Source organism: Pleurodeles waltl, chromosome 7 (assembly GCF_031143425.1).
Source record: "Pleurodeles waltl isolate 20211129_DDA chromosome 7, aPleWal1.hap1.20221129, whole genome shotgun sequence".
In the NCBI taxonomy this organism is placed as follows: Eukaryota; Metazoa; Chordata; class Amphibia; order Caudata; family Salamandridae; genus Pleurodeles; species Pleurodeles waltl.
The window spans coordinates 285,119,721-285,147,256 of NC_090446.1; the positions used below are offsets into that span (position 1 = coordinate 285,119,721).

General features: G+C 43.5%; 1 protein-coding gene across 2 annotated transcripts in view; it reads right to left on the reverse strand.

Annotated features, from left to right (window-relative positions):
- The window catches only part of LOC138304019 (protein-glutamine gamma-glutamyltransferase E-like), a 300,263-nt gene that overhangs the window by 27,414 nt on the left and 245,313 nt on the right, over positions 1-27,536 (reverse strand). For both annotated transcript variants that reach the window (XM_069243667.1, XM_069243666.1), the window contains 2 exons: positions 17,452-17,781; positions 17,115-17,275 (listed from right to left, as the gene is read on the reverse strand). In XM_069243667.1, coding sequence (XP_069099768.1) covers positions 17,115-17,275; positions 17,452-17,781 — 491 coding nt within the window. The remainder of the gene's footprint in view (positions 1-17,114; positions 17,276-17,451; positions 17,782-27,536) is intronic.

A 27,536-nucleotide genomic window follows, 5' to 3' on the forward strand; every position in this document is an offset into this window, starting at 1 on the left:
TGTGTGGGTATCATTGAATGTATGTATGGGTTTAAATAGAACACAGGTGAACAAGGAGATGTAAATATAATGGAGCTGGGGAGCGCGTTGAAGCTGGGGATTACGGTTTCAGTCTAACGGGAGGATCCACATCCTGTGATTGGTGCGGGGAAGGAGCAGGCATCACAGGGCAATGAAGAGGATACAGCATAATGGCTAGAGCACCTGACTTTAAAGCTTAGAAACCATGATCGAGTCAGCGCTCCGATATCTAAGGGAAAAAAAGTAGTCCTTGAAAGGAACGGATAAACATCTAAATTGTAAGAATATAGTACTTGGCCTGTGTCCCTCAGCTAATAATGAAAGTGATGTATCAGCTGAATGAACTAATTAGGAGGCAGCAAAGAAGAGCAACAGTGGAGTCATCCTATTGTAAGCAGCAGGCGGGATCAAAGTCCTTTTACTGAATTCATCAAGTCTTGCAGACAGCGCCTGCACGTTGCCTAGGCTCGACCTAAAAAGCATTATTGTTAGCCCCCACTCCTACTCATACATACATATTTATCAATATTACAAGCATGATGACATGTGCCGCCCTCTCCGGGTTTAAACCTGTGGACTACTGCTGACACAGATCTTGAAAGACTACATAGTGAGCACTTTCAGTGCTTCTATATGGGTCTGTGTATTTTATTCATGTTACTGTGTGACTTGTGACATTTTCCAAGATGCTTGCTCTTAAGTAAATGCTGCTTTGCTGTTAGTAACTGGCTGCAGAGTTAGTACAGAAATTTTGTGTGTGCGTTATGATGGGATCCCCATAAAGAACGGGAGCTGTAACAGGACCATTTACAAGGTTATGCTCTAGTTTGTATCCTGAGTGGAGACCGGCAGACAGATCTTTAGCTGCTACCATGTAGGAAAAGAGAGTGAAGGAAAGAAAAACAGACCGGGATGGCAGGCAAGCAACCATACTGGATAGGTGAAGAATGCAGGAGGAATAGCAAAGGGGAGGAAGCAAAAGTGGGTCATGGGTGGGGAGAAGGAACATGGAGGTGGAGTGGCAAACAGTGCGAGAAGAATAACAAGAGGGAGAGGGAGAGCGAGAGAGGATAGAGAGAGAGAAAAAAAGAGATAGAGGGAGGGATGGTCACCAAGTCACAAAATGGTGACTGAAAACTAAACAGAAAGAACGCCTGCTCTGTCGACAGAGAAAGATGTGTTCCTAAAAAAAGACCCACTCGCCTAACCCTGGTTTGCTTTGCAGACGTTTCTAATTGATAGTTAATAGAGCGCAGGCAACTGGGACCCACTCTATATGTGCTTTGTTGACTTTAAAGCAGCCTTTGATTGTGTCCCTCAGGGAAAACTTTGGGCAAAATTACAGCAATGGAGACTACTTTTGAATACACTGAATGCCATTAGGCTGCTTTATTCTGAGACCTGGTTAAAAATCAAGCTCGAGAAGAGTTCCCATTTGGCTAGGGCAGTTAAAACAAACTCCGGCCTAAAATAAGGTTGTGTCCAGCACCACTTCTTTTTAATGTATATATTGCTGATCTTGCTACAGCCTTAGAAAGTCAGTTAGCACATTCACCTACCCTTGATGGTCTTCAGCTTTCCAACCTGTAATAGGCAGATGATCTGCTGCTCCTTAGCAATTCCAGAATATGCTTACGAATATTACTGAATAGTCTAGGGGGGTACACTAAGATCAATAGTCTGGAAAGAAATCAAAGCAAAACAAAAGTGATTGTTCTTAATCGTAGACCTTCCAACCAGAATAAATGGCACCTAAACGGAAAGCTAATTGAGGAAACAGCCACATATACATATTTAGGGGCCAAGACAGAATCAAGAGGCTCATATGCACCCCAAGCTCAGGCACTCAACCATGCCTTTGGAACAATAGCAAGAACTATCCATGGGCACACCCTTAATTCGGTGACATCAGTAATAAGAGCTAACTTATTACCCACGCTTTCCTATTTCACAGAAGTAATGAGGGATGCGGTGAGCACTCTTTTAGACAAACTAATGGTAAAAGAATATAAGCAAGCCTTCCGGTTACCCAGGTCGACATCACATGGCCGAACCAGGCTAGAACTGCTGCTAGTAAAACAGTTGCTTGCTAGACCTGCAGCTTTTGTAAAATGCTGTCATAAGTTGCGGCGATCCTTGGAAGGAACATTAGCGAATCTAGTTTGGCTGGAAATTGATCTGAAGAGGGGCAGTAGCAACTATAAAAATCATCTGAAAAAAATCATAAAGCAGCTGGATCTGGGCGAACTGTGGGACTGCAATATGCCTGGTCCGGCTTGTAGGATAGCAGTTAATAAATCAATTAAGCTCCAAAGCTGGACAGAAGACAAGGAGTAGTTATCTAAGTGGTCACATGGGTGGCTGGTGCTAAAATCTTACAAAGCATGTAAGGAATCACCGATTCTGGCTGCCCCTTATTCCCTGAAAATAAAGCACAGTTTCCTAAGGTTAAGACTTGGAGATATTCCAACATTAGATCTTTTACACAAATGGAGGAACGCCGTTCAAAGTGGGAATCAAGAATGCCGCCTATGCCATTTGGCTGTGGAAACTTTGTTGCACGTTGTCTTTGTATGTCCAGCACTGGTTAACCCCTTGGGCGCCCTGTACGAGCTGATCTCACCCTCAGCCACGGTTGCTGTGTGCCGAAGACGAGACCAGCTCGTCCTGCATCCCTCCCCCCACTGTCAGGAATGAAAGGGGAATCGCTTCCTCTTCCACCCCGACCCCCACCCTGGCAATCTGATGACATCAGCGTGGTCTCAGCGCACCGACGTCATCAAATGCTGTGGGGGACGCACTGGAAGCCATTTGCTTCCAGCGCGTTGATCGGCGAGGACCCTTTTCAGGTAAGTCCTTCTCCTGGGTTTTTTTTTGGAGGGGAAACAGACACAGGGGGAAAGGAAAGAGTTTTTGCCTTTCCCCATGTGCCTGATTTCAATGGATTCCTCCTCCACAATCGCGGGAGAGGCCCTCGATTGTGGAACAGGAATCCACCACGAGGCACCAGGGAAGTTTTTTTTAGTTTATTTTGGGGAGTGACCCTGTTAGACCTGACAGCCTTATGGTGGTCACCCTCAACTTTTTGCCTGCCTCCCTCCACATTTTGGTACCCTCCACTTTTTGACACTGTTTTTGCTGGTGTTAGGACTCTGCGCACTTTACCACTGTTCACCAGTGCTAAAGTGCATATGCTCTCTCCCATAAAACATGGTGACATTAGCTCATACCCAATTGGCCTATTTAATTCACTTTTAAGTCCCTAGTAAAAGTGCACTACATGTGCCCAGGGCCTGTAGATTAAATGCTACTAGTGGGCCTGCAGCACTGATTGTGCCACCCACATAAGTACCCCCCTAACCACGTCTCAGGCCTGCCATTACAAGGCCTGTGTGTGCAGTTTCACGGCCAATACGACTTGGCATTTAAAAGTGCTTGCCAAGCCTTAAACTCCCCTTTTTCTACATATAAGTCACCCCTAAGGTAGGCCCTAGATAACCCGTAGGGCAGGGTGCTATGTAGGGAAAAGGCAGGACATGTACCTGTGTAGTTTATATGTCCTGGTAGTGTAAAACTCCTAAATTTGTTTTACACTGCTGTGATGCCTGCTCCTTTCATAGGCTAACATTAGGGCTACCCTCATATACTGTTTGAGTGGTAGATTCTAATCTGAAAGGAGTAACAAGGTCATAATTAGTATTGCCAGAATGGTAATACAAAATCCTGCTGACTGGTGAAGTTACATTTAATATTACTATTTTAGAAATGCCACTTTTAGAAAGTGAGCATTTCTCTGCACTTAAATCCATCTGTGCCTTACAATCCACGTCTGGCTGGGTTAGTTGACAGCTCCCTTGTGCATTTCACTCAGACAACCCCCAACACAGGATGCTTAGTCACACATGCACACATTTGCACACTGAATGGGTCTTCCTAGATTGGGAGGGTGGAGGGCCTGACACTTACATATCAAAGGACAGTGGCCTGTCCTCACACAATGGACTGCCAAACCCCCTGACAGGATGGAACTGAAAGGGACCTTGTGCACTTCTAAGCCACTCTTTGAAGTCTCCCCATCTTCAAAGGCACATTTGGGTATTTAAACAGGGCCTCTGACCCTACCAACTCAGACACCTCTTGACAAGATACCTACTGGGAAAGGAACTCTGAACCAGAACCTGAAACCTGCTAGGAGAAGCTGCTTGGCTGCCCAAATGACTCACCTGACTGCTTTGCGAAACAAAAAGACTGCTGCCTTCCTTTCCCCCTGCTGTCTTGCTTCCCTCTGGCTCTACTGAGAAGTACTCTCCAAGGGCTTAAATTGAGCTTGCCTCCTGTTTTCTGAAGTCCCAGGGCCAAAAAGACTTCCTCTCTGCAAGGAACTCCTTGAGCAGCGAAAAATAGACACACAGCCGGCCGTAATCGATGCACAGCCTACATCGCAGTGAGAAAATCACCACACGCCGAACTGGAATGACGCAGCCCGGCTCCCCGAGTGGAGATCGACGCAGCGCCAGCATTGCGACTGGAACTTCGACGCATGGCCCACTGGATCGACGCATTGCGGAGCCGAAACGACGCAGCCGGACTTCCTGCGAAGAGGAATCAACGCAGCACCAGCCGTGCAACAGAAATTTCCCCTCATTGCCCTCCAGATCGACACAGGTCCTGGGACCTCATCCTGCACACCCAGGATTTCCCCGCATCATTACCAGGGAGTCCAAATACCCCGCAACCTCCAAGAGGATCCAAGTGGAAACCGACGCAAGGCCCCTGCTGCGTGGAAACTATCAACACATCGTCTTTGTGAGCCCGGAGAAACTGACGCACACCTCCCAGTTTTCCACGCATCTCCTGCTCTGCAGTCCCTTGCAGACAATTTAGATGCAAACCAGGTACTTTGTGCTTGCAAGAAACACATCACTTTTAAGAACTTAATACTCTTTTTATCATTTTCTAAAGTGATATTTCAATGTGTACTTATCAAATCTTGATTGTTTTGACCTGCATGTAATCAGATAAATATTCTATATTTTTCTAAACCTGTGTGGTGTATTTTTGTGGTACTTATACTGTGTTATTGCATGATTTATTGCACAAATACTTTACACATTGAATTCTACGTTAAGCCTAACTGCTCAGTGCCAAGCTACCAGAGGGTGGGCAAAGGAAAATTTGGATTGTGAGTGACTTACCCTGACTAGAGAGAGGGTCCTTGCTTGGACAGGGGGTAACCTGACTGCCAACCAAAGGCCCCCTTTATAACAGACCCCTTAGATGAGGGTCGCTCCACTGGGGGCAATATTATATCCGTGTTTCGTCCCGTTTTTTCATCCGTTCTACCCCCGGGGGGTCAAAACCCATTAAGAACCAGGGATTATGTTTACTATAATGTTTTAGGGCAGGGACCGCTTAGGCAAGGGCCCCCCCCTCGTTTTGAGGGCAAGATTTTTTTGTATGTTTCACCCCCTCCCCACCCTCCCGGGGCTAAATCGGCCATTTTTTCAGCCGATCTCGCCCCCAGAGAGGTCGAAACCCACTAGGATTCAGGGACTGTGTTTTTTGTGTGTTTTTTGTGTCTTGGATGCACCACTTGGGCAAGGGTCAGCTCCCCAAAGGTGGCACATTAGTGATGGCCATTTCTGCCCCCCCGGGGGCAGATTGCTTATTTGTTTTAGGCAAATCTACCCGCAACACGCCAGGGTTTTTTTTTCCTTTGCTTTTTTTTTTGTTGGGGGTGCCCTCTTTGGCAAGGGTTGCCACCCCAAAGGGGGCACAGAACTAGTGGCCATTTCTGCCCTCTTCAGGGGCAGGTGGGCCTATTTTTTCAGGCAGGCAGAATCCACTTAGGCACCAGCGATCTAGTGTGTGTGTTGTGTGTGGGGGCCGCCCCTCTGCCAAGGGTCGCCCCCCAAAGGGGGAACATTACTGATGGCCATTTCTGCCCCCCTTGGGGGTAGATTGGTGTATTTCTTTTTAGGCCCATCTGCCCCCAAGGGGGGCAGAAGCCACAAAGATGCCAGGTATTGTTTTTATTCCTTTGTATTTTTTGAGTTGCGGGTGCCCCCTTTGGCAAGGGCCGCTCCCCAAAGGCGGCACAGAACTGTTTCTGCTCCCCTTGGGGCAGATCGGCTTATTTTTTTTTAGGAACATCTGCCTCCAAGGGGGCAGATTCCACTTAGGTACCAGGGATCATGTGCGTGTGTTTTCTGTGGGGCGGCACATTACTGATGGCCATTTCTGCCCCCGTGAGGGCTGATCAGCCTATTTATTTAGGCCCATCTGCCTCAAAGGGGGCAGAAGCCACCAAGACGCTAGGGATTTTTTCCCTTTGTTTTTTTGTGTTGGGGGTGCCCCCTTTGGCAAAGGGTCAACCCCCAATGGGGGCACGGAACTGTTGGATATTTCTGCCCCCTTGGGGGCAGATCGGGCTATTATTTTAGGCCCATCTGCCCCCAAGGGGGGCAGATTCCACTTAGGCACCAGGGATCATGTGTGTGTGTTTTCTGTGGGGGGCACATTACTGATGGTCATTTCTGCCCCCCATGGGGGCAGACCGACCTATTTGTTTTTAGGCCCATCTGCCCCCAAGGGGGGCAGAATGCAGGGAAAATTTCTAAATGCTTGGTGACGGGATGTTTGTCAACTGGCAAAGTATTTGCCTTTGTGATTGTAACAGTTTATTTCCCCCTTTTGTTCTAGTTCAAAGCTTTTGCTTCCTTTGCTGTGGCTCCTTAAGGTTTTAGCAGTGGTTGACCTGCAGTTTGCGAAGTTGCATGTTTTAGGTAAGTAAAAACAATTTACTCCATAGGAGTATTGTTGCCATGCATGAATGCCATGTTTGTAGGTGGTGTACTAAATGCAGGCTTGTGTGTGAAATTGTCCTTAGATATGTGCACAATAATATTTGTGTTGTCTTATGTCTAATTTGCTTTTCATTTTTCTTTTTAGTGGGATATCATTGGTGATTGAGTACATAACTCTTTGTGATAGAGCCACACTTTGTTTATTACTTATTTTAGTGGTTGTTGTTGGCGCATTTGTCAAGCTACACTTCTTAGAAAGGATCATGGCTAGCCGCAGAGTGACCGCTCAGCAGGTTGCTGGCAGCATGCTTTTTGAGTCGACTTCTGACCATGATTATGAGACTGACTCTGCATCTAAGGCAGAGGTGGAAGTGAGAGATTCTGGCAGTGAGTTTTCTGTCTGAGAGGAATCTTCGGATGAGGAAGCCACTCTCAGCGCAGATGAAGGGCCTGTTTTAGAGGAGGAAAATGATGTGCCAATAGTGCAGCAGCCTGGGCCTGAAAGGTTTGTCATTTGAAGACCTGACACCTGGGTTGCCCCAAACATGGAGCAGCCACAGTTGCCTTCCTTTACTGGTCTCCCAGAGTGTAGAGTGAATACGGAAAACTTTTTGCCTGTCAATTTCTTAGAATTGTTTATAGACAATGTATTTTTGGAAGAGATTGTTGAGCAGACTAATTTGTATACAGAGCATTTATTTGAGGGACAACGCTGCCAGACTTAGTCCTCACTCTAGAGCTACCCAATGGATTCCCACAAATCTAGAAGAGTTGAAAAAAGTTTGTGGGTTTGATTTTTTTGATGGGGTTGGTAAGAAAGCCATCACTGGCTTCTTATTGGTCTACTAGTCCCTTGATGGCAACGGCTATATTTCCTGCAACCATGACTCGTAATCAGTATTTGCTTCTTCTTTGGATGTTGCATTTTGTTCACAATGCTTTAGACTTGCCACGGGACCACCTTGATTGTGATCGTCTTTTTAAGATTAGGCCTGTCCTTGATCATTTTGTAGATCAGTTTTCAGAGGACTATGTTCCAGGGAAAGAAATATCTGTAGATGAGTCTTTTGTCCTGTTCAAGGGGCATTTGGTTTTTAAGCAGTACATTCTTAGCAAGAGGGCACAGTATGGAAGTAAGATGTATATGCTGTGTGAAAGTAGTACAGGCTATGTGTATAATTTCCAGGTCTACTCTGGTAGGGTTTCCAGTATTGACCCCACTGGTTGTCAACCTACTTTTGGAGTTAGTGAGACAATTGTGTGGGAACTTGGTAGACAACTGTTTAACAAAGGTCAAAATTCGTACGTAGATAACTTCTACACTGAAGTGCAGTTGTTTAAGGAATTGTTCTGAGTGGACACGGTTGCTTGTGGCACAATCCGTTCTAACCGCAAAGGCTATCCAAGGGAGCTTGTCTCTAAAACACTTGAGGGGACAGTGCAGAGCCTTGAGTAATAATGAGCTGCTAGCTCTGAAATTTGCAGACAGGAGGGATGTGTACATGCTAACTACCATCCATGATGATATTACTTCCCCTGTGATTGTTTGGGGTCAGGTTGCAGAAGTGCCCAAACCTGCATGTATTTTGGACTACAATAAGCACATGGGTGGTGTTGATAGAGTAGATGAGAGGTTGGAACCTTACACTGCTGTTCATAAGTCTTACGTGTGGTATAAATAGTTGGCCATCCATTTGTTTAACTTAGCAACTTTTAATGCTTTTATTGTGTGCAAGGATTGTTCCCCTGAGTCAAGGATGAAATTTGTTAAATTTCAGGAGTCGGTGATAGAGCCTTAATGTGGTGGAAAAGGCAAGATTTCCTAGAGTAGCAGTGGTGGAGAATGTGGCTAGACTGAAAGATCGACACTTTCCTGATCATATTCCTCCAACTCCCCACAAAGACTTGCCCACTAACAAATGTAGAGTCTGTGTCCGAAGAGATATCCGGAGGGAGAGCCGGATGTACTGCCGGGATTGTCCTTCAGAGTCTGGGCTGTGTGTGGCTGGCTGTTTCAGGAGTTACCACACCCAGAAGAATTACTGGGAACTACAGCGAGCGTAAACTGCCAGTTTTATATTTTCATATGTTCAGTTTCACAGTTGGCATTACTGTCATGTATTCAGCTAGAGCATTTGTGTTTGTAGTTTTGTACTTATTTATAATTAGTTAGTGGTTTCTTTGTTGTTTAAAAAAAAAGTGATGGTGGTGTGCATGGAGTGGTGCTTGGCTGGCGGTGTGCGTGGAGTGGCGCTTGGCTAGCAGTGTAAATAGTGACTTGCTGTTGGCCACTATAACACACTGCCAACCAAATGCCAGTCCACACATTCCCATTAGCTGGTGTGATTGCTGTATCAGGCATGTGGGCGTATGAAAGTGATGGGCCCTTTAGTGGCGCTGTCTGTTGATGCGAGTGTTGTAATGTGCTGGGCCCGTGGCTGGCAGTGTGAATGGTCTTGTGCATGTCATGCGCTTTTGGTTCTGGGTGCGTCCTTCATCTAGGGAAACCTACCAAACCCAGACATTTTTTTAAACTAGACACCCGGAGGAGTCCAGAGTGGTGTGGCTTGCGTGGATCTCCCAAATGTTCCTACCCAGACTCTTCTGCATTCTGAATTCCCCTAGGTGTCTAGTTTTCAGAAATATCCAAGTTTGCTAGGTTTTCCTAGGTGCTGGCTGAGCTAGAGGTCAAAATCCACAGCTAAGCACTTTGCAAAAAACAGGTCAGTTTTCTGTGGTAAAATGGGATGTGTCCATGTTAAGTTTTGGGGCATTTTCTGTCACAGGCACTAGGCCTACCCACACAAGTGAGGTACCACTTTTACCGGGAGACTTGGGGGAACACTAGGTAGAAGGAAGTTTGTGGCTCCCTTCAGATTCCAGAACTGTGAGGAAAATTTGTTTTTTTGCCACATTTTGAAGTTTACAAAGGATTCTGGGTAAAATAACCTGGTGAGAGCCCCACAAGTCACTACATCCTGGATTTCCCTTAGGTGTCTATTTTTTAAAAAAACACAGGTTTGGTAGGTTCCCCTAGGTGCCAGCTGAGCTAGAGGCCAAAATCCACAGGTAGGCACTTTGCAAAAAACAGGTCAGTTTTCTTTGGGAAAATGTGATGTGTTCACATTGTGTTTTGGGGTATTTACTGTCATGGGAAAAAGGCCTAACCACACAACTGAGGTACCATTTTTATCGGGAGACTTGGGTGAATGCTGGGTGGAAGAAAATGTGTGGCTCCTCTCAGATTCCTGAAATTTCTGTCACCAAAATGTGAGGAAAAAGCATTTTTTTGCCAAATATTGAGGTTTACAAAGGATTCTGGGTAACAGAACCTGGTTAAAGCCCCACAAGTCACCACATCCTAGATTCCCCTAGGTGTCTAGTTTTCAAAAATGCACAGGTTTGGTAGGTTTCCCTAAGTGCTGGTTCAGGTAGAGGTCAAAACCCACAGCTAGACACTTTCCAAAAAACACGTCAGATTTCGATGTAAAAATGTGATGTGTCCATGTTGCATTTCCTGTCGCGGGCATTAGGCCTACCCACACACGTTTGGTACCATTTTGATTGGGAGACTTGGGGGTATACAGAATGGAAGAACAAGTGTTATTGACCCTTGTGTTTCTCTACATTTTTTCCTTCCAAATGTAAGACAGTGTGTATAAAAGACGCCTGTTTGAGAAATGCCCTGTAATTCACATGCTAGAACTCAGAGATGTGAAAATAACCACTGCTTCTCAACAACTAATCTTGTGCCCATTTGGGAAAACCTTTGCAAGGTGCAGCTCATTTATTGGCTCTGGGTACCTAGGGTTCTTGATGAACCTACAAGCCCTGTATTTTGATTAATTTCTTGGTCTCCTTCAGGGGAACCCACAAACTCGGGGTACCTCTAGAATCCCTAGGACGTTGGGAAAAAAAGGACACAAATCTGGGGGGGGTGGCTTAGGTGGACAAAATGTTATGAGGGCCTAAGCAAGAACTGCCCCAAATAGCCAACAAAAAGACCTGGCACCTGAGGGGGAAAAGGCCTGGCAGCGAAGGGGTTGATCAGAGAAGAAAACTGCTGAAAAAGGAATTTAATGTATTGGGGATCAGAGCCTGTAGACCAGCCCTCATTGTGGATTTTGATCCAAAGAATGAAGTGCTGAATATTAGGCTGGTCCAGTTTCTTGAAAGTTTCATCACACTTGTTGCATCAACTAATTGTTAACAAAGGTTGAAATTGGGCTAGTAACATGACATGCTAAGAAGATATTTGGTGCCAAATTGTAATTACCTTTGATATTTGTCATCCCTCAGTTCTGATATATTGACTTGGCTCCTGAAGTGAGAATAATATGCATCTCTGGCACACCCTGCTAGCACTGAGTACTGGAGTTGAGCTGTCATTAGAGCATGCTGACAAATAATAATATGAGTTCTAAATGTTAGATACTACAACAACTGGTTTCTATGTTTATCGAACAATACATTCTTAGTGGCTTTATTTTGCACTTTATACTTTCTTATGAATGTATTAATACTGGGCTCTTATAAGGTTAAATCATGAAGCATATTTTGCACGTTATGGGCCATATGTACGAACACATTTTCCCATTGACACAGAATGGGAGAAACCCTTTGATACATCTGGTCCTCTATCTTTTAGTGAAGGCATCAACACGGAATATGCACTTTGGGGGTTATTCTAACTTTGGAGGAGGTGTTAATCCGTCCCAAAAGTGACGGAAAAGTGACGGATTTACCACCAGCCGTATTACGAGTCCATTATATCCTATGGAACTCGTAATACGGCTGGTGGTATATCCGTCACTTTACCGTCACTTTTGGGATGGATTAACACTCCTCCAAAGTTAGAATAACCCGCTTTGTGTCTAATGTTGCACGTTATATTTGCTAATATTGAAAACTGAAGATGGGTCAGCATAATTGGCACATGTTTTTTGATTAATGAAATCAAATGCACCCCTAGCCTAATTTTGCAAATTACAACTGTTTGGGAACGCAATTTGAGGATGGGCCAGTGCTGGGTTGTTTTGATTAGGGTGCCATCTAGCATGTTAGAATTAAATCAGTATAAGGTAGATTATCAGAAAGATCCGCATCTTAACTGGGGTAGCTAACCACAACTGTAATTTGCTCACGCTCATGATTGATTTCGTTTATATACTTGGTTATATTTGTTTGCAGCTTTGTTCCAAAGAGGATATTGGGGTTAAATGTTATTACTGTTTTTAGTCTGACTGATATTACTATCTTACTGGAATTGTTATTGTCTTCTTATGGTTTTTATTAACTAATAAAATAAATTTAAACTGTTAGACTAATTGGGAACCACGGGATAGATCTAAAACCCCTGTGACAGAGAAGGTACAAGGGTGTGTGTGAGTGCGGTCACTTACAAGCGTGAGCTTATGTTTGCACAGATCAACCAGCTATACCTTGAATGTCCTGACGTCTTCAAAAGAACCCTACGGATAACTAAGCGAGCATTCCAAACACAATACTTCCAAAAGTAGTGCTGTGAATGGATGAATGTAAAACAAAAAAAGCGAGTGTTTTGAAAACACATTGGAGTTGGTGAGTTTGCTAGATCCTTACATTGTGGTCTAATAAAATGTATTGTACACATTTGATATGATGCAATTGTATTTCCAATCTCAATAGAGCAGATTAGTTAAATGCTGCGAGCAAGTGTAGAAAGAAAGCTGATAGCACAGTTGCTCAGTAATACTGGTTTTTATTTTATAAACACTCTCCACTGGTGGCGCATATGTCAGCAGAAGAGAGAAAAGGAGAACAGCTAAGTGGCGGCACTTTAGAACAATGGCAGCATATTGAACACAGCTCCTTGAGGCTCCACTCCCGCATGGTTTAGACCTTATCTAATTATTTTAAGAGGCATGACCATTTAAACAGCTTCCTGAGCCCCTGGCTGAGTGTGCAGTGAAAAACTGAAGAGGGGATAGGAGCGCACAAGGGAGTCAGCTGGAGAACACACACATACTCATGGAGTGCTTTAGAAAATGAACAGCTTAGCTGCCGATGCAAGCAGCAGTGGGTGTGGGATGGGGACAGTCACACGGTGGGCAGAAACATGGAAAACAGGAAGGAGAAACATGGGAAGTAAATACCACAACAACAGCGTGAGCAGCAGATGGATATTAATCAACTGGAATCAATCTGTATTTCGTCCAGGCGCCAGATTCAAAACCGGAAAAGACGCGTGGTCAATCAGGAGCGAGCAAAAAGAGCCACAGTGCAGCCAATAAGTGGGATGTAAAGGCAGCCTCAAGCCCTCTATTGTAAACCATATCCCATGCAAGCACAGCTCATGCAGTGTGTAGGTGAGCATGTGGCTGGGTCCAAACTGGGGTGGCATGGTGAGCAAAAGAACGATGGATTAAACCCAGATCTATGACTGGGGGTGAGTGTTTGACAATGTTCAGCATTCCGTCCATCACTTGTTGTTTTTGCTTTGTCGCCCTAAGTGGGAAGGGTATGCCCAGACGTGGGTCCCGTGCTTCCCATGCCACTGGATTCAAGCTAGCCTGGCTGATGAGGGGTGAAACCCCGAAACCGGTCCCAGGATGCTTGTTTCCGGTCCAGTGAGGACCTGGCTTGGCAGTTCGGTCTGGACTGTTCCCATGCGGAACAGGGTCAAGACTGATTTGCATGTGGCTGGGTCCAAACTGGGGTGGCATGGTGAGCAAAAGAACGATGGATTAAACCCAGATCTATGACTGGGGGTGAGTGTTTGACAATGTTCAGCATTCCGTCCATCACTTGTTGTTTTTGCCGAGACCTAAATAGGAGGCAGCATTAATCAGTTTGGACTGCCTAACTGCTGGTAATTTTATTTGTGGGCAGGACTGGTCAAGGTGCATGGAAAATATTAATATATGTGTAAGCATGCATGTTTATCCCCTTACCTTGGCATTTGTTGGCTGACAACCCCGGATACCTGGCAAACACCTGCCTCTGTAGTCAGCCCTGCATATGATGGTGCTCCTCCTGTGTTTATTATGGAATTCTATTTCAATTTGCGGAAAAAAACACATAACCCACATTTGATGGAATCTATTTGTACTGGCAGGGCAGCTCTTCCATGTGACTGCACACATTTTCGTGTAATTTAAGGTGTGCCAGGCGATGCAGTGTCCTATGTACGGACTTCATATAACTGACATGTTGGTATTTGGAGGTTGAAATCTTGGACTCAATGAAAGTTTTTTACAGGAGATTTTTGGTGGGAATTGCTTTCCCTATACATATGTAAAACTGATTTAATACCATTTCACGTTGAGTTGGGGGCAAGTATTTCAAGTGTTATTGTTCTGGGATCAGATGGCACATTAATCTATGTCTTATTTATGTGACTTAAAAACCTTTCCATTTTAAACAATATATTTGGCAATCTGCACTGTAAAATGTGCAGTGAATTTTTTTCCAAAATTATTTTTGGGGTGATCTTTCTAAAGGGCCAAGGAAAGGGCCGAATACGAACACGCTTGCTTTGCCCACTCATGCTTACACCACAAATATAGGCTCTCTAAGCAGGCCTGGGACCTGACCACATTCGTCTCACAGTCTCGTCACACATGAACATTTCATCTCTGATGGGGTGGAGTAGATATGGGAGGCATGTTCTGCCACACCCAAGAGCTGGAAGTAACTTGGATGTCAGGAGGTTTAGCTAATGGGGTAAGGCATATCTCTGTCAGACCTCCTCCCATAATCTGTATTTAAACTACAATAGGGGAGTAGATGAGTGAGTGTATCGGCCATGTCCCATTGACGCCAGGCATATTCATTTTGTGAAGCATTGTGAGTTAGTTATTTAATGCTCTCGTGCTTTCCTGTGCTAAAGTTGTATGTGTAGAAATGAGTTGTTTTAAAAAAATGAAAGAGTAGTATTAAAGCAATAATGTATACATTTACAGCTAATGAAAAGCCGATCTTTGTGAAATAATATTTTACATATCCAAAATGAAAAACTGCCTTGTAAGCGAGAAATCTGTGTATTTATAAAAAGTGACCAATTTGCCTCTGAGACAACTTAATGGAAATTGCCTCAAAAATGTACCTTTTTAAATGGGATTTTTAAGTCGCAGGAATTATTATATCTTCTAAAAAAGTAGGCGAACATTTGATAATTTAGAGTGTGTTTTTTTCTGAAAATTGCATGCTGACGTCTGTGAAAAAAACAGTTTTCTTCAGAAGAATAAGAAACAGTCTTGAATGACCAAATCTGTGTATTTTCACAACGTGGCCTCGGTCGTTTTGCCAGTTTGTGGGAAATTGCACTGCAAAATGATGTTTTCCCTTATTTTGTCAAATAATGTTTGAGGCCCTAAAGAACCACCATGTTTGTGAAGTGCTGCACTTCTTGAAGTATTAGAAAAGTTCGCAGTAGCCCCTGCTGAACTTCACCTAAAATCGGTAACGATGAGCTAACTATGTGTTAATTCGTTGAAAACTGTAACGGGGGCATCGTATCTTTTTCTAATTTTCTTGGTGGGAAACGCTCTTCTCCCCTGATCTGTCCATGAGACAGTCTTTCTTGTTTGATTCACTCGCTCACCTCACTTCATTTCCGGAGGGCAGCTTTACTTTCCACCACTCTCGAGGTTCCTCTGCAGCATTATAGATCAGAATCCATTTTTTTATCGTTGTTGCACAGGAACTGAACCTTGGGGCATCTTAAATATTCTTAAATACTTAATCCAGTGCATGGTGTTATCCTTGCAACATCAACAACACTTTTTGCAATTTTGCTTGTTTTATTTGTCTTCTCTCCTTTTATGCAAAATAATAATGTTAACTGAATTTAAATGTAGCTTAATCCACACTGATTTCAGTGCTTTGCTAATGCTAGCACCTAGCTACACTTACCTCGTACACCCTTGTTCATTCAGCTTGGCACATAAAACCAAAAAACTGGGTCCCAGAGTTTAATCTGAGAAATAACAGCTATCATTCCCACAGAAACAAACCACACCAAATCTCCTGCCCCCAGCAAATAAGGATCTTTCTTAGAAGTCAACACTGAAACCAGGGGCGTAGCTTGGTCAGTATGATTGGGGGGAGGTGTTAGATTCAGATTTCCTGACAATCATGCTGGCACATGATGTTCAAACACATTATACAACATGCGGGGCGCATGAGAGGGGCTTAAGAGGCAGTGGAAAGGGAGAGGAATGTGGATTGGTATATGTACTAAGTGAGAGAAAGGACATTATTTTGTGAAAAAACATACACTTTTGAAGTCTTTGCAAACAAAGAGGGAGAGAGTGTGTGTGCGTTTTTGGGAGTGCGTGTAAAAATTCCTGGTGAAATCCCACAGACACCTCACCATACCCAACTTAAAGAACCTGCACTCAACTATTTATCACAAAATACATTTATTAGGGGGTAAACTACCCCCCAGATGAAGCTATGCCCCTGACTAAAACTAAAGCTGATTAAAACTTGACTTACATGGCCAATACATTGAATCTGATGCTCGGCAGCTTAAACCTAAAAATAAATTGCCTCATTTTATTTGCAGTGGTCTGTCAAGAATGATAGGGTGAACACATGTATTTGGTGTCGCTATAAATCAGCAGTAGCACTGGAAGGTTGAGGACAATTCAGAAAAATCATTAAGGTAGGCTTATGAAGTTTTTTTCCGATTTCAGACACAACCGCAAATTAAGCGAATACTAGAGATGGTAAATCAACTCAATGTTAGGAGATCTGCATAAGAAACACACTGCCAACAATAAGCCGAAAGAGGTGGAAGTTAGAGAAGCTACAGGATGGGAAGTAAACTTAAGTATCTTGATACAGAGTGAGTACAACTCTGATAATTTAGAATGGGTGTCTTGGGAGTAATGTCTTGGAGTCCATGATTAAACTAATGACAGAGAGATGAGGGAAGGATTTTCATAGAGACAAAAAGTAAATAACAAATGGCTCAAACAGTGGAGCAATTAAAAGCGGAAAGAGACTGCAAGGGTGAAAATTTGTGATATGCGAATACAAAGTTGACAGATTAAAAATGAGAAGGCTCTCATGACTGTGGATCCATGAAGGGTGCTACATAGACACATATACAATGCAGCAAACAGTAAGGAGAGATTTAATTATTAGTAAAATGTGGCAAAGAAGTGCCTGGCTAGTAGTCACCAGGGCCTGGAATGACAAAAACCCAACAAGTGAAAATATTACCGGCCATATCTCTCACTCCGTATGTTTCTCTGTCATTACACTTCATGTTTAAAATGATTGTGCTTAGTTTCCCACCTTTAGGTTAATTGGAGGGTGTTCCAACGTGACTGTCTTCTGCACAAGAAATTTTGCCTCCCCTTCAGCCTCGCAGACAGCATTGAAGTGGACATTGTAATCATCTTTTGACAAATACTTGTCATACTGGCCGTAGGTAACTGTAAATGGAATCTCCTTTTCTGTAGAGATACAGCAAATGACAACAAATCAGTGATCTATAAGATTTTCAATTTTAAACTTCCTTACGTAACACATACATTATAAGACAAATCCTAAGGCATGCCAACCACGTCTCTGCATCTAACTATTGAAATGACAACCAAACGAAAGTGGAACAAACTATATGATAAATTACCTTCTGACGGACCAAGCGTGACTGATGTTTTCTCCCCCGAGACCTCACTCATCACTCTTCCATTGTACAGCATAGAAGAGGCACTGATGCTCACCACTACATTCTTGGCACGCTTTGTGCTTGAGTTTTTGAGGATAAGGATCAGGTTGGCATCCTCACCAAAGTGAACGGATTGAATGATCTTGAATTTTCCAGATACATCTATCTTGGCTAATACACTGGCATCCCCTACAGCATCTCCTGTAGCACCCTGCTTTGATGTAGAGGGATGAGCGGATCCAAACAATTTGTTAAATGCCTTTGTGAATACCTCTCTCTCCTTCTCGGAACCTGAGCAGAAGCAAAAGAAAATGGAAAACACCTTGAACAGATTTCTTGTGAAGTACACCATGCATTTTACTGCCAGAGCATCACTGTACACAAGTGAAGAACTTACTCACGTCTCTCTATACTCCCACAGGCAGAGAGAAGCAGGAGAGGTGAAGTTTTTCCATCAAGATCTTATGACACACATTTCGCCTTTGGTTTGTTATGCTCTTTATTGGACAATCTAGTCTGGCTAACAGCAGCGGCAGAACTTCTAGGGAACACATTTTGTATACATCAACAAATTCAGGATACCCAACTGCCTTTATAAATTGCACCACCCCATGTTTCTAGGTGTGCAATAATATCATTATTGCCAGATAACTGGACTTCATTTTAATGGGTATAGTGAAGCCAGACTAGAACTCTCACATTTTGTCAGTGGTATAATCAAAGTATGCAGCCACAAACATCATTCAACTAAGGCAAAATTTGGAACTCACTTTTATTCCGTACAGACTACTCACATGTTTGGGCTACACTGGTAATGTCACATGTAAGCACATTTTTTTAAGTCAAATTTATGCTGGATGGCACTGAAACAATTTGGAAGGCACAATCTGAGACATGGAATCAGTGGACATAATTGAAGATTGCTGCTAAGGAGGTTCTGCAACTCTGATGTAAAAAGACACTGTCCTGTTTGCATTCTGTATTAACAGCCTTATTCAAGTAACTGTAGGGTACTACCAAATTCAGGTCTGTACTTAACAGTGAGTGCTGGATTTTAAAGATCAATTTGCCCTCAAGTTTATCTGTTCAACTGATCACCCATAGACTAGACATGTGCCATGTACGCCACCATTTAGCAGTGCTTTCTCAATATTTTACTCCCAGATAGTGCCAATTTCAACCTTTTGTGTCCAGTTAACAATATCAGGTGTATAACACAGGATGCAGCACAATGCAAAATAGAGCGGAAGGCATGGGATTCCTCAACATTGCGTGTATGGAAGTCTCAGAGGTCTACCAATGTGTTCTTCTCATTGCGTTTTATGAATACACATTTGGAGATATATTTTGGCAAGCCACTTTAATAGATTTCATATTTTTGTTTGGCTTTTTTTCCTGATGTTAATGTATCCCAAAATGTTGATTTAAAAAAATCAATTCCCTTATGATTATAAATCAATAAGAAAATGGCAATTATAAAATTAGACACTATATGGGTTTTGGGCAGTACAGTATTGGAAGATAATAATTCCCCGATGTATGGTTTTGAATGTTAATAACTTGCAGATTGATACATGAATGTATTTAGGAGAAAGAGACCATTATTGAAGGCCCCTGCTGATTCAAAAGTGACAAAATATTATTGAATATCAACAACTTGTCAAATGAAACTGGTATTAACCAAAGAGCCACAGATAATCTGAAGATGAGGGATATTTTTATACAGGAAATTAATTTTTGTAGGGAAATTATCATATTCCTTCAACCAACACATAAACGTTTGCCTCTCACTGATACTATTTACACCACTTATTTGTATCCTTAGAAGTTTTAGAGACCCAATTCAGAATTGGTCTCTCCTCAACAAAGTGATGGTATCCAAATTATTTTTAATTTCCCCTTTCCAACCTCTTCTACAACTCATTCCTCCCAAGGCCTGGTCCCACATGCCTCCAATATCAACCCTCAAGGTATCTCTCCCAAGCACATGCGCCCTCTAGTGCCTTCCATTTGAAAGATGGCATATTGGGAATTAACCAAGAGTGATTCCCTATTCCACCCAAAATGTGAAGTATACTTGTCCAACCTTGTAGCTGGCAATATCAAAACCGTGTTCCTAAGCTAAACTTTGTGTCACCTCAGCAACCGAATAATACATGAACCACTACTAGTCACATAATAAAATCAGATCAAAGAACATTTTGTATTTAAGACCTAAAATCCTAAGTTACCTGTCCACCACAAGATATTGCTCACTATCAGTCTATCATATTTTAACACCCTATGGTGATTTCATTTTTGAGGGAAAAAAGCCTAGGCTTTTTCTGTCTATGCAAATATCTGATATATGTGTGCTCAAAGCACCTTAAGCTTGACTTGTACCATCATAAATTTGACAATGGCTTGACAAAACGATGGAATTGGTTGCTTGAGATCACAGCTATTCTTTGCAGTACAATACACGCCAAATCTGAAAATGAATGAAAATCATCCATGATTTTCCATTCAGATTAGGGAGTGTAGCAAAGTGTGCGTATGGCTTTGTTCCCCCTAACCTTTTGTCTCTACTCCTCCATTTTGCTGAACCTATTTGTCTTGGCCTTAGGATTCTGGGCACTTTACCACTGCAAACCAGTGCTAAGAGGCCTGTGCTCACTTCTTGAAACATGGTAACATTGGATTGTACCCAAAAGGCATATTTAGTTAACTCTCCCATAGAATAACTTTGGAGCCGCCTTATTACATTATAAGTGTACTTTCCAAATGGGAAGAGATAATCAGTTCCTATTTGGTGCCTCTGGAGTTGGGGTGAAAAGTCCTAATCAGTGGTGAAGTCGGATTTTTGACCACAATTTTAAAAATGGCAGTTTTTAGAAAACAGCCATATTTCAGCCCTTAACACTTTTGTGTCGATAGCCTGGCATGCGTTACATGACTGAGTGTAACTTACAGATTTTTTGAATTCCTCCTAGACAGTCACTCATTAGAGGGATTAGGTGTGCCTGAGTGAGCCATCTGCTGGCATGATTGGAGGGTCAGAGCTGAGCACAGCCCCACTTACACTCTGAATATCTTGTACTCTGCCTTCACACAAAGGGCCCAAAAACCCTGCATTGTCACTTTAGTGAGTTTGGAGCCAGGCAGGGGAGGCAGGAAATTCTATGCTCTTTAAAGCTACTTTCTATAAGCTTCTCCCACCTTCCAGAACCAGGGCACCAGTGTATAAAATAAGGATATCATACACCAACTCTTCTTTACACTTCTGGACCTGTAGATACTCTGCCTGGAAGGACTGATGGGCTGCATTAAGAACTGCAACTCTGCTGAACTGCTGCTCTACAGAAACTGCTCCCCTGGTGTGCTGATCCGCTGCCTGATGTCCTCTTGCCTGGGAAAGAAGGACTGGGCCTGCAACTTCATCTTAAACCTAGGACCCAAGAGTGACCCAAAGGGTTAGATTGTTGACCTCTTGATCTGAGCCTCAGGGACATAAAAGGCTAACTTATAGCTCTGAGACCCATCTTTTCAGGTCCTGGACCCTTGGTAGGGCTCTTTAGCACTTGCATTCAAGCTTTTGGGCTCTTCGTGACCGCAAATGGACCCAACCATGGTGCTCACTCCAAAAAATAAGTGTAAGCCACCACTAGGCAGTCTCTTCGCACAGCAGCATCATCAGCCCATGAAGGACCATCAACACAAACCTCGAGCCTGCCCCTCAATCATGCCTAAACTGCTTTACGTGCCACACCGACTACCACCCGTAATGCTCTATTTTCTCCCTGCAACCCTCTCCTACACAAACAGGACTCTTAGCACAAAACTTGATAAAGTAAAACTTCAGCAGAAATAATCTGGGACTGTATCTGACCCATGCTCCATTGCAGTTGGTATGGACTTTTGACTTTGACCCAGTCCAGTGTGACCAGATAGCTGCAGTTGGCGCATAATGCTTTTAGGCACTTTATAGAAGTTTATTCTTTAAAAATTCATAACTCGGTTCTACTAATTAGATTTTTGCCATTTTAATCTTGCTTTATTTATGAAATTAAGCCCTATCTTTCTAACCTGGTGTGGGATCTTTTTGTGCTGTGTTTTCACTGTTTTACTGTTTGAAGTGTTGCACAAATACTTTACACATTGCCTCTTGGTTAAGTCTGACTGCTCTGGGCCAAACTACCAGATGGTTCAGCACAGGTTAAGTTGGGGTTTGTTTGTGCCTTACCTTGACTATGATTGCAGTTGCTGCTTGACCTGGGCTCACACTCGAGTTAACCAGTAAACCTATTACTAACAATGGGAAATTGATACATCCCCCTATCAGGCATAAATTGATCACAAATCAGTTTCTCTGTTACTGCTAAAGTTGACACACATTTGTCCTTTTGTTTTGGGATTCCTACAAAATGTACATTTGAATGCTGCAAGTGATTCTCCAAATCTTCTTGCTTTACCTTAACAGCAGCAAAACATGCACGTCAGTGTATCACACTTCTTAGAGTCAATGTTCGTGTTCTCAAACCGGCCACCAGAAAATTCATATTAAGGGTTGATACTTTCCTGTTTCTACTTAAAAATCAACGGTATCCTGGTGAAGCCTTAAATTATTGAATTTATTAATGATGAACACAGGTGGCTGATGTTTGCATTAGAATCTCAAGGGCTGGGGGCTGTGGACACTATGCCCTGAATGGTATTGAGAACTGGAGGATCTCTGTTGCTACAGTGACAAAATAGTATCCTTCTCTCCCCACTTGTTTGACTTTTTCTTGCACATATTCAGTTCAGATACTTTCATTACACACCTTTTTATCCCTTTCCACTTTTGCATGTCTTTGCTAACTTAGATTAAGTGGTAGGCCCCTACAATGACTTCCTCCATTTCAACCTGTGGAAGAACTAAGTCAACAGAGTTATTGGAGACACTGAAGCTGCTAAACAGGACATTTAAGTCATCATTGTCAATGATGCACCACTATCCAAAGAAGTGGTGTCTCTTTTCACTGCTGGAGAGAGGTCTGTGGGCCAGACACACTCTGATAGTATCCTGCACCCCCCAAGTCTATTTATTATTATTCATGTTTCTGTTACTTCCGAAGGCATGTCTGTCAGGAGCAGCTTTACCAGGCTAACTAGAGCTAAAAACAAAGCTGTGTTTTTTTTACCCTACTTACATCTCTGGTATGAAGTGTCAGAGGGTACAGGAATGGAAGGGGAGTGTTGCAATGTAGAGTTACAGATCTTGCAGTGGAAGGAAAGATACTTCTCCATTTCATGACCCTTGTTCATTATTGCCTCTTCAGCCTTTCACAGTAGTTCTGGCCAAATCCAGTCTTTACTATTTTTCCTTTGAAAAAAATGCCTTCAAACCAAGATCATGCAGGCCCCCCTAGCATGCATTCTTTTAAAACAGAGACAAAGGGCCAAATGTATAATGCATTTTTGCGATTGCAAACATTGCACAATTGCATTTTGGTATATATGAATCCCAATCTGCGATTCAGTAACTTGTTACCGAATCACAAATTGGAATTGCGACTACATACCTATTGGGTATTAGGAAGGGGGGTGTCAAGGGCGTCCCTTCCTAATACCGAATCGCAGAGGGATGTAGGAATGTTTTGTGACTGAAAAGCGGTCGGAAAACATTAGCATTTTACCACCTACTTCAAGTATGTGGTAACCCAATCGCAAACGGGAAAGGGTCCCCAAGGGAGTCCTTCCCCTTTGTGAATGCGTGGGAAAACATTTACTCTTAAAAAATAAAAATAAAAACTTCCTTTAAGGAAAACGTGCTGCATTTAAAAAATAAATAATAATAAATAAATTGCTATATTTAAAAGCAATCACAGTCACCATGGTGGTCTGCTGAGCCCAGCAGGCCACCATCCCAGTGATTGTAGCCATTTACAATGAGTCGCAAATTGCAACCTACCTCATGAATATTAATGAGGTAGGTCGATTTGCGAGCCGTTGGGAATCGCTAAATGAATCTCCTCGAGTTTCATACATTCAAATAGAGATTACCTAATTGCGATTCGCAGAAAATCACAATTAGGTAATCACCATTAGGAAAAATGATACATCTAGCCCTAAGTTTCCATTCACATCAGAAGTGGCAATGAGAAATGTAGCCAATGGAAAGGCAGATAAAAAGAAGCATCACTTAAAAAAAGAGTTACTGAACATCACATCATCATGACATGCTGGTGTGTACCACTGAGAAATGAAATGCCATGTGAGCTTACAGCCAGAAAGGGAAACAGAAAGAGAGAGAAGGAAAGAGAGAGAGGGAGAAATAAAGAAAAAGAGTTAGAAAGATAATGAAAAACAGAAAGATAACGAAAAATAGATATGAGACACACCACATAGAACATCTTTTTTCCCTCTGTCCACAATGAGACACAAGTTTAGTTGATGGTTTGTTCGGGTAGAAAGCTCTATGATTTGATGAAAGTTGATATAAAATATTACAATTAGGGGATTGAATCCATGCTTAAGTAAGCCTTTGTCAGAGAAAAAACGATAAAGTATGTATAATTAAACTGTTTACTTGCAGAATGTTGATATCATGTTGTTGAGGAATATTTACAAATGAGACCACTGACATTTATGTTTAACTGAAGGACTAAAATAATAATGCCAGGTTATGTGTTTTATTGAGAGTGAGAGCCTAGAATATAACGACCAATCTGATTAGAGGCACCGATATGGTTTGTAGACTGTAATTTTGGTTGCTGTACGTGATATTCTGGCTGTTATTGATAATGATTCCCTTCCCGTTATCAATTTTCTGAATATATTTCCACTTTTTGACATTGTGGATGACACACTATTGTTGAACTCTTTGGCGTTGGTTGTCTGGACTCTGTAATTTTTTCTAGAATGCTTATGTCCTGTTGTACCAGAGAGGAAGTAACAGGACACACAAGAAACTTTTATTTTGTCACCAACTTCAACACAATTCGTTGTCACTCAGGAAATAATGTTCCATCTATTAATCACATATGTTAGATCATCTAATGTAATTAGTGATTGAGGGAGTTTTTTTCAATGTGTCGGGTGGGAAGCTATGAGAGAGAATGATGATTCTCCAATTAACATGCAGAGAGAATCTTGATTTCATTCAAGTCCAGTCAGTGTGACTGAATTCGCAAAAAATTCCTTGAAGCTCATTAACCCATTCAAACCCGCTAACATTTATAAACAATTTATATGAAGGGACTGTTCCTCTTTGGACCATATTCCACCTGTTTCCAAATCATTCAGGCGGGCTCCCCCAGACTAAATTGCTGTCATCTAATTCTAAAACCAGGTCACGCACATTCCCAAAAATTGCCTTGCCTTTCCAAGCCTTGAGATTCCTCTAAGAAAGTAACCTCTTTTTGGCATGTTACCCCCAAATTCTGCCTGGTGTCAGTGTGTTTGACCTTATCACTAGAGTCCTGCTAACCAGGACCCCAGTGCGTATGCTCTCTCTCCTCTCAAATTTGTCACTACATACTGGTAACCCAGTATTTCATCCCAAATTGGCAATATGGTGCTCCCTTATATGTCCCTAGTATATGGTACTTAGGTACCCAGGGCATTGGGGTTCCCGGGGTCAGCAGGAACCCATAGGGAGCCCATGCAAAGGCTTCTGCAGGACTGCCATTGCAGCCTGCGTGAAATGGTGCATGCACACTTTCACAGCCATTTTCACAACACCAGGTCACTTATAAGTCACCTATATGTCATGCCTTCCCACCCTGAAGGCTGGGTGCAATGTACCTGTGTGTGAGGGCCCCCTTGCCCTAACAGAGGTGCCCCCACATCGTCCATGACCATTTTTCCGCACTGCGTGAGTGCAGGGATGCCATTTTACGGGTGCACTGGACATAGGTCAAGACCTATGTCCAGCTTCACAATGTTAACTCCGAATATGGCCAAGTAAGCTGCCTAACAATTAGGAATTGTACCCCAATACTGATTCTGGTATTGGTTGCACAATTCCATGCATTTTGGGGGCTATACAGTGGACCCCCAGTACTGCCATACCAGCCTTCTGAGGTTTTCCAGGCAGCCCCAGCTGCTGCCACTTCAAAGACAGGTTTCTGCACTCCTGTTGCTTGAGCAGCTGTTACACCCTCTCCCTTTTGAAATAGGTGTTACAGGCATGGGAGGGGTAGCCTCCCAGAGCCTCTGGAAATGTTTGAAGGGCACAGATGGTGCCCTCTTTGCATAAATCAGTCTACACCAGTTCAGGGACCCCCAGCCCTTGCTCTGGCGCAAAACTGGACAAAGGAAAGGGGAGTGACCACTCCCCTGTCCATCACCACCCCAGGGGTGGTGCCCAGAGCTCCTCCAGAGTGTCCCTGGGTTTTGCCATCTTGGATTCCAAGTTGGCAGGGCATTCTGAGTGGCCAGTGCCAGCTGGTGCTGTCAGAGCCCTCCCCTGATAGGTGCTCACCTGTGTAGCAGACCAATCCCCCTTTCAGGGCTGTTTAGGGTCTCTCCTCTGGGTGTTTCTTCAGATTCCGATTGCAAGACTCCAGCAGGAAGCAAAGACGACTTCTGCAACATTGTATCTTCAGCTCCTGCCAGCACCTGCAAAGGTTTCCAGGTCGTGCATCCTCCGAGGACTGCCTGTCTTCAGCCTGCGCCAAAAGAACCGAAGGAATCTCCTGTTGAGTGATGGAGTCACTTCCCTGCTTCAGCAGGCACCCCTCTGCATCGACGACTGGTGGTGTGGGTCCCCTCTCCTGATGACGAGCGTGGATCCAGCAACACAGGTTGTGGACTAAAGTGACCCCGCCAGTCCCAAGGTCCAGCTGTCTAACTTTGGTTGAGGTAAGTGCTTGCCTCCCCACGACAGACTGTACCCCCATGCACCCTGCGACTTGCTGTTGCCAAGGCTTGTGTGTGACCTTCCATGAAGATCTTCTTGCACAGCACAGCTTAGGCACCCAGCACTCCATCCTGTGACGCACAGCTTCCTGAGTGGTTCTCTGGCAGCGTGGGATACCTTTATGTCATGCTGCATGGGCCTCCATTTGCACCTTCTTTGTCCCCATGCTGTGAGACTCCTCTGCATGCTGCTTGGTCTTCTGAGGGCTCTCTGAGTTGCTGAGAGCCTCCTCTGGGTCCTCCTCCTGGGTAGAGGCCACCAGGTCCCTCCTGGTCACAGGCAGCGTAATTTTCCACTAACCGTGAGCTTTGCGAGTGCCAAGGTTTGTTGATGGAATACAGCGACGCAAACCAGACTGCAATCATCCATCTGGCGTGGGACATCTTCTGCACCATCCAGGAACCAGCATCCGCCTTCTTGGACGCATAACTGACCTTGTCTTCTCACCGGTGGTTCCACTTTTGCACTTTCATCCAGGCTAGCAGGTGCACCTGTTCTCCCTGAACTCTTTAGTGCTTCTTGGACTTGGTCCCCTTCTTCCACAGGTCTTCAGGTCCAAGAATCCATCACTGGTGTCTTGCCGTCTCTTCTGGTTCTTGTATTATCTTCTATCACGACTTCTTGTGTGTTCTAGGAAAACTCCTGTGATTTACTCCTACTTTCCTGGGCTCTGTGGATGGTTCTATTACTTACCTTCGGTGCTTTCTTACACTCCCAGCGTCCTGCTACACACTACACTTACCTAGGTGGGAAACTGACATTCGCATTCCACTATTTTGGTATATGGTTTGTGTTCCCCCTAGGCCCATAGCAACCTATTGTGATTTTCACTATTTGCACTGTTTTCTAACTGTTTACTTGCCTGTTTTTGGACACTAGTGTATATATTGTGTATATTACTTCCCTCCTAAGGGAGTATAGTCTCTAACATATTTTTGGCAGCACTCAGTATTTTTTTCATGAGTGTGAATACTGTGTGACTACAGTGGTACTGCAAGAGCTTTGCATGTCTCCTAGATAAGTCTTGGCTGCTCAGCTAGAGCTACCCATATACACCTGGCTTCTAGACACTGACTACATTTCACTAATAAGGGATAACTGGACCTGGTATAAGATGCCTGGTTTGTAGTCGGGACCTCTGGTACGGACTACAAACCAGGCC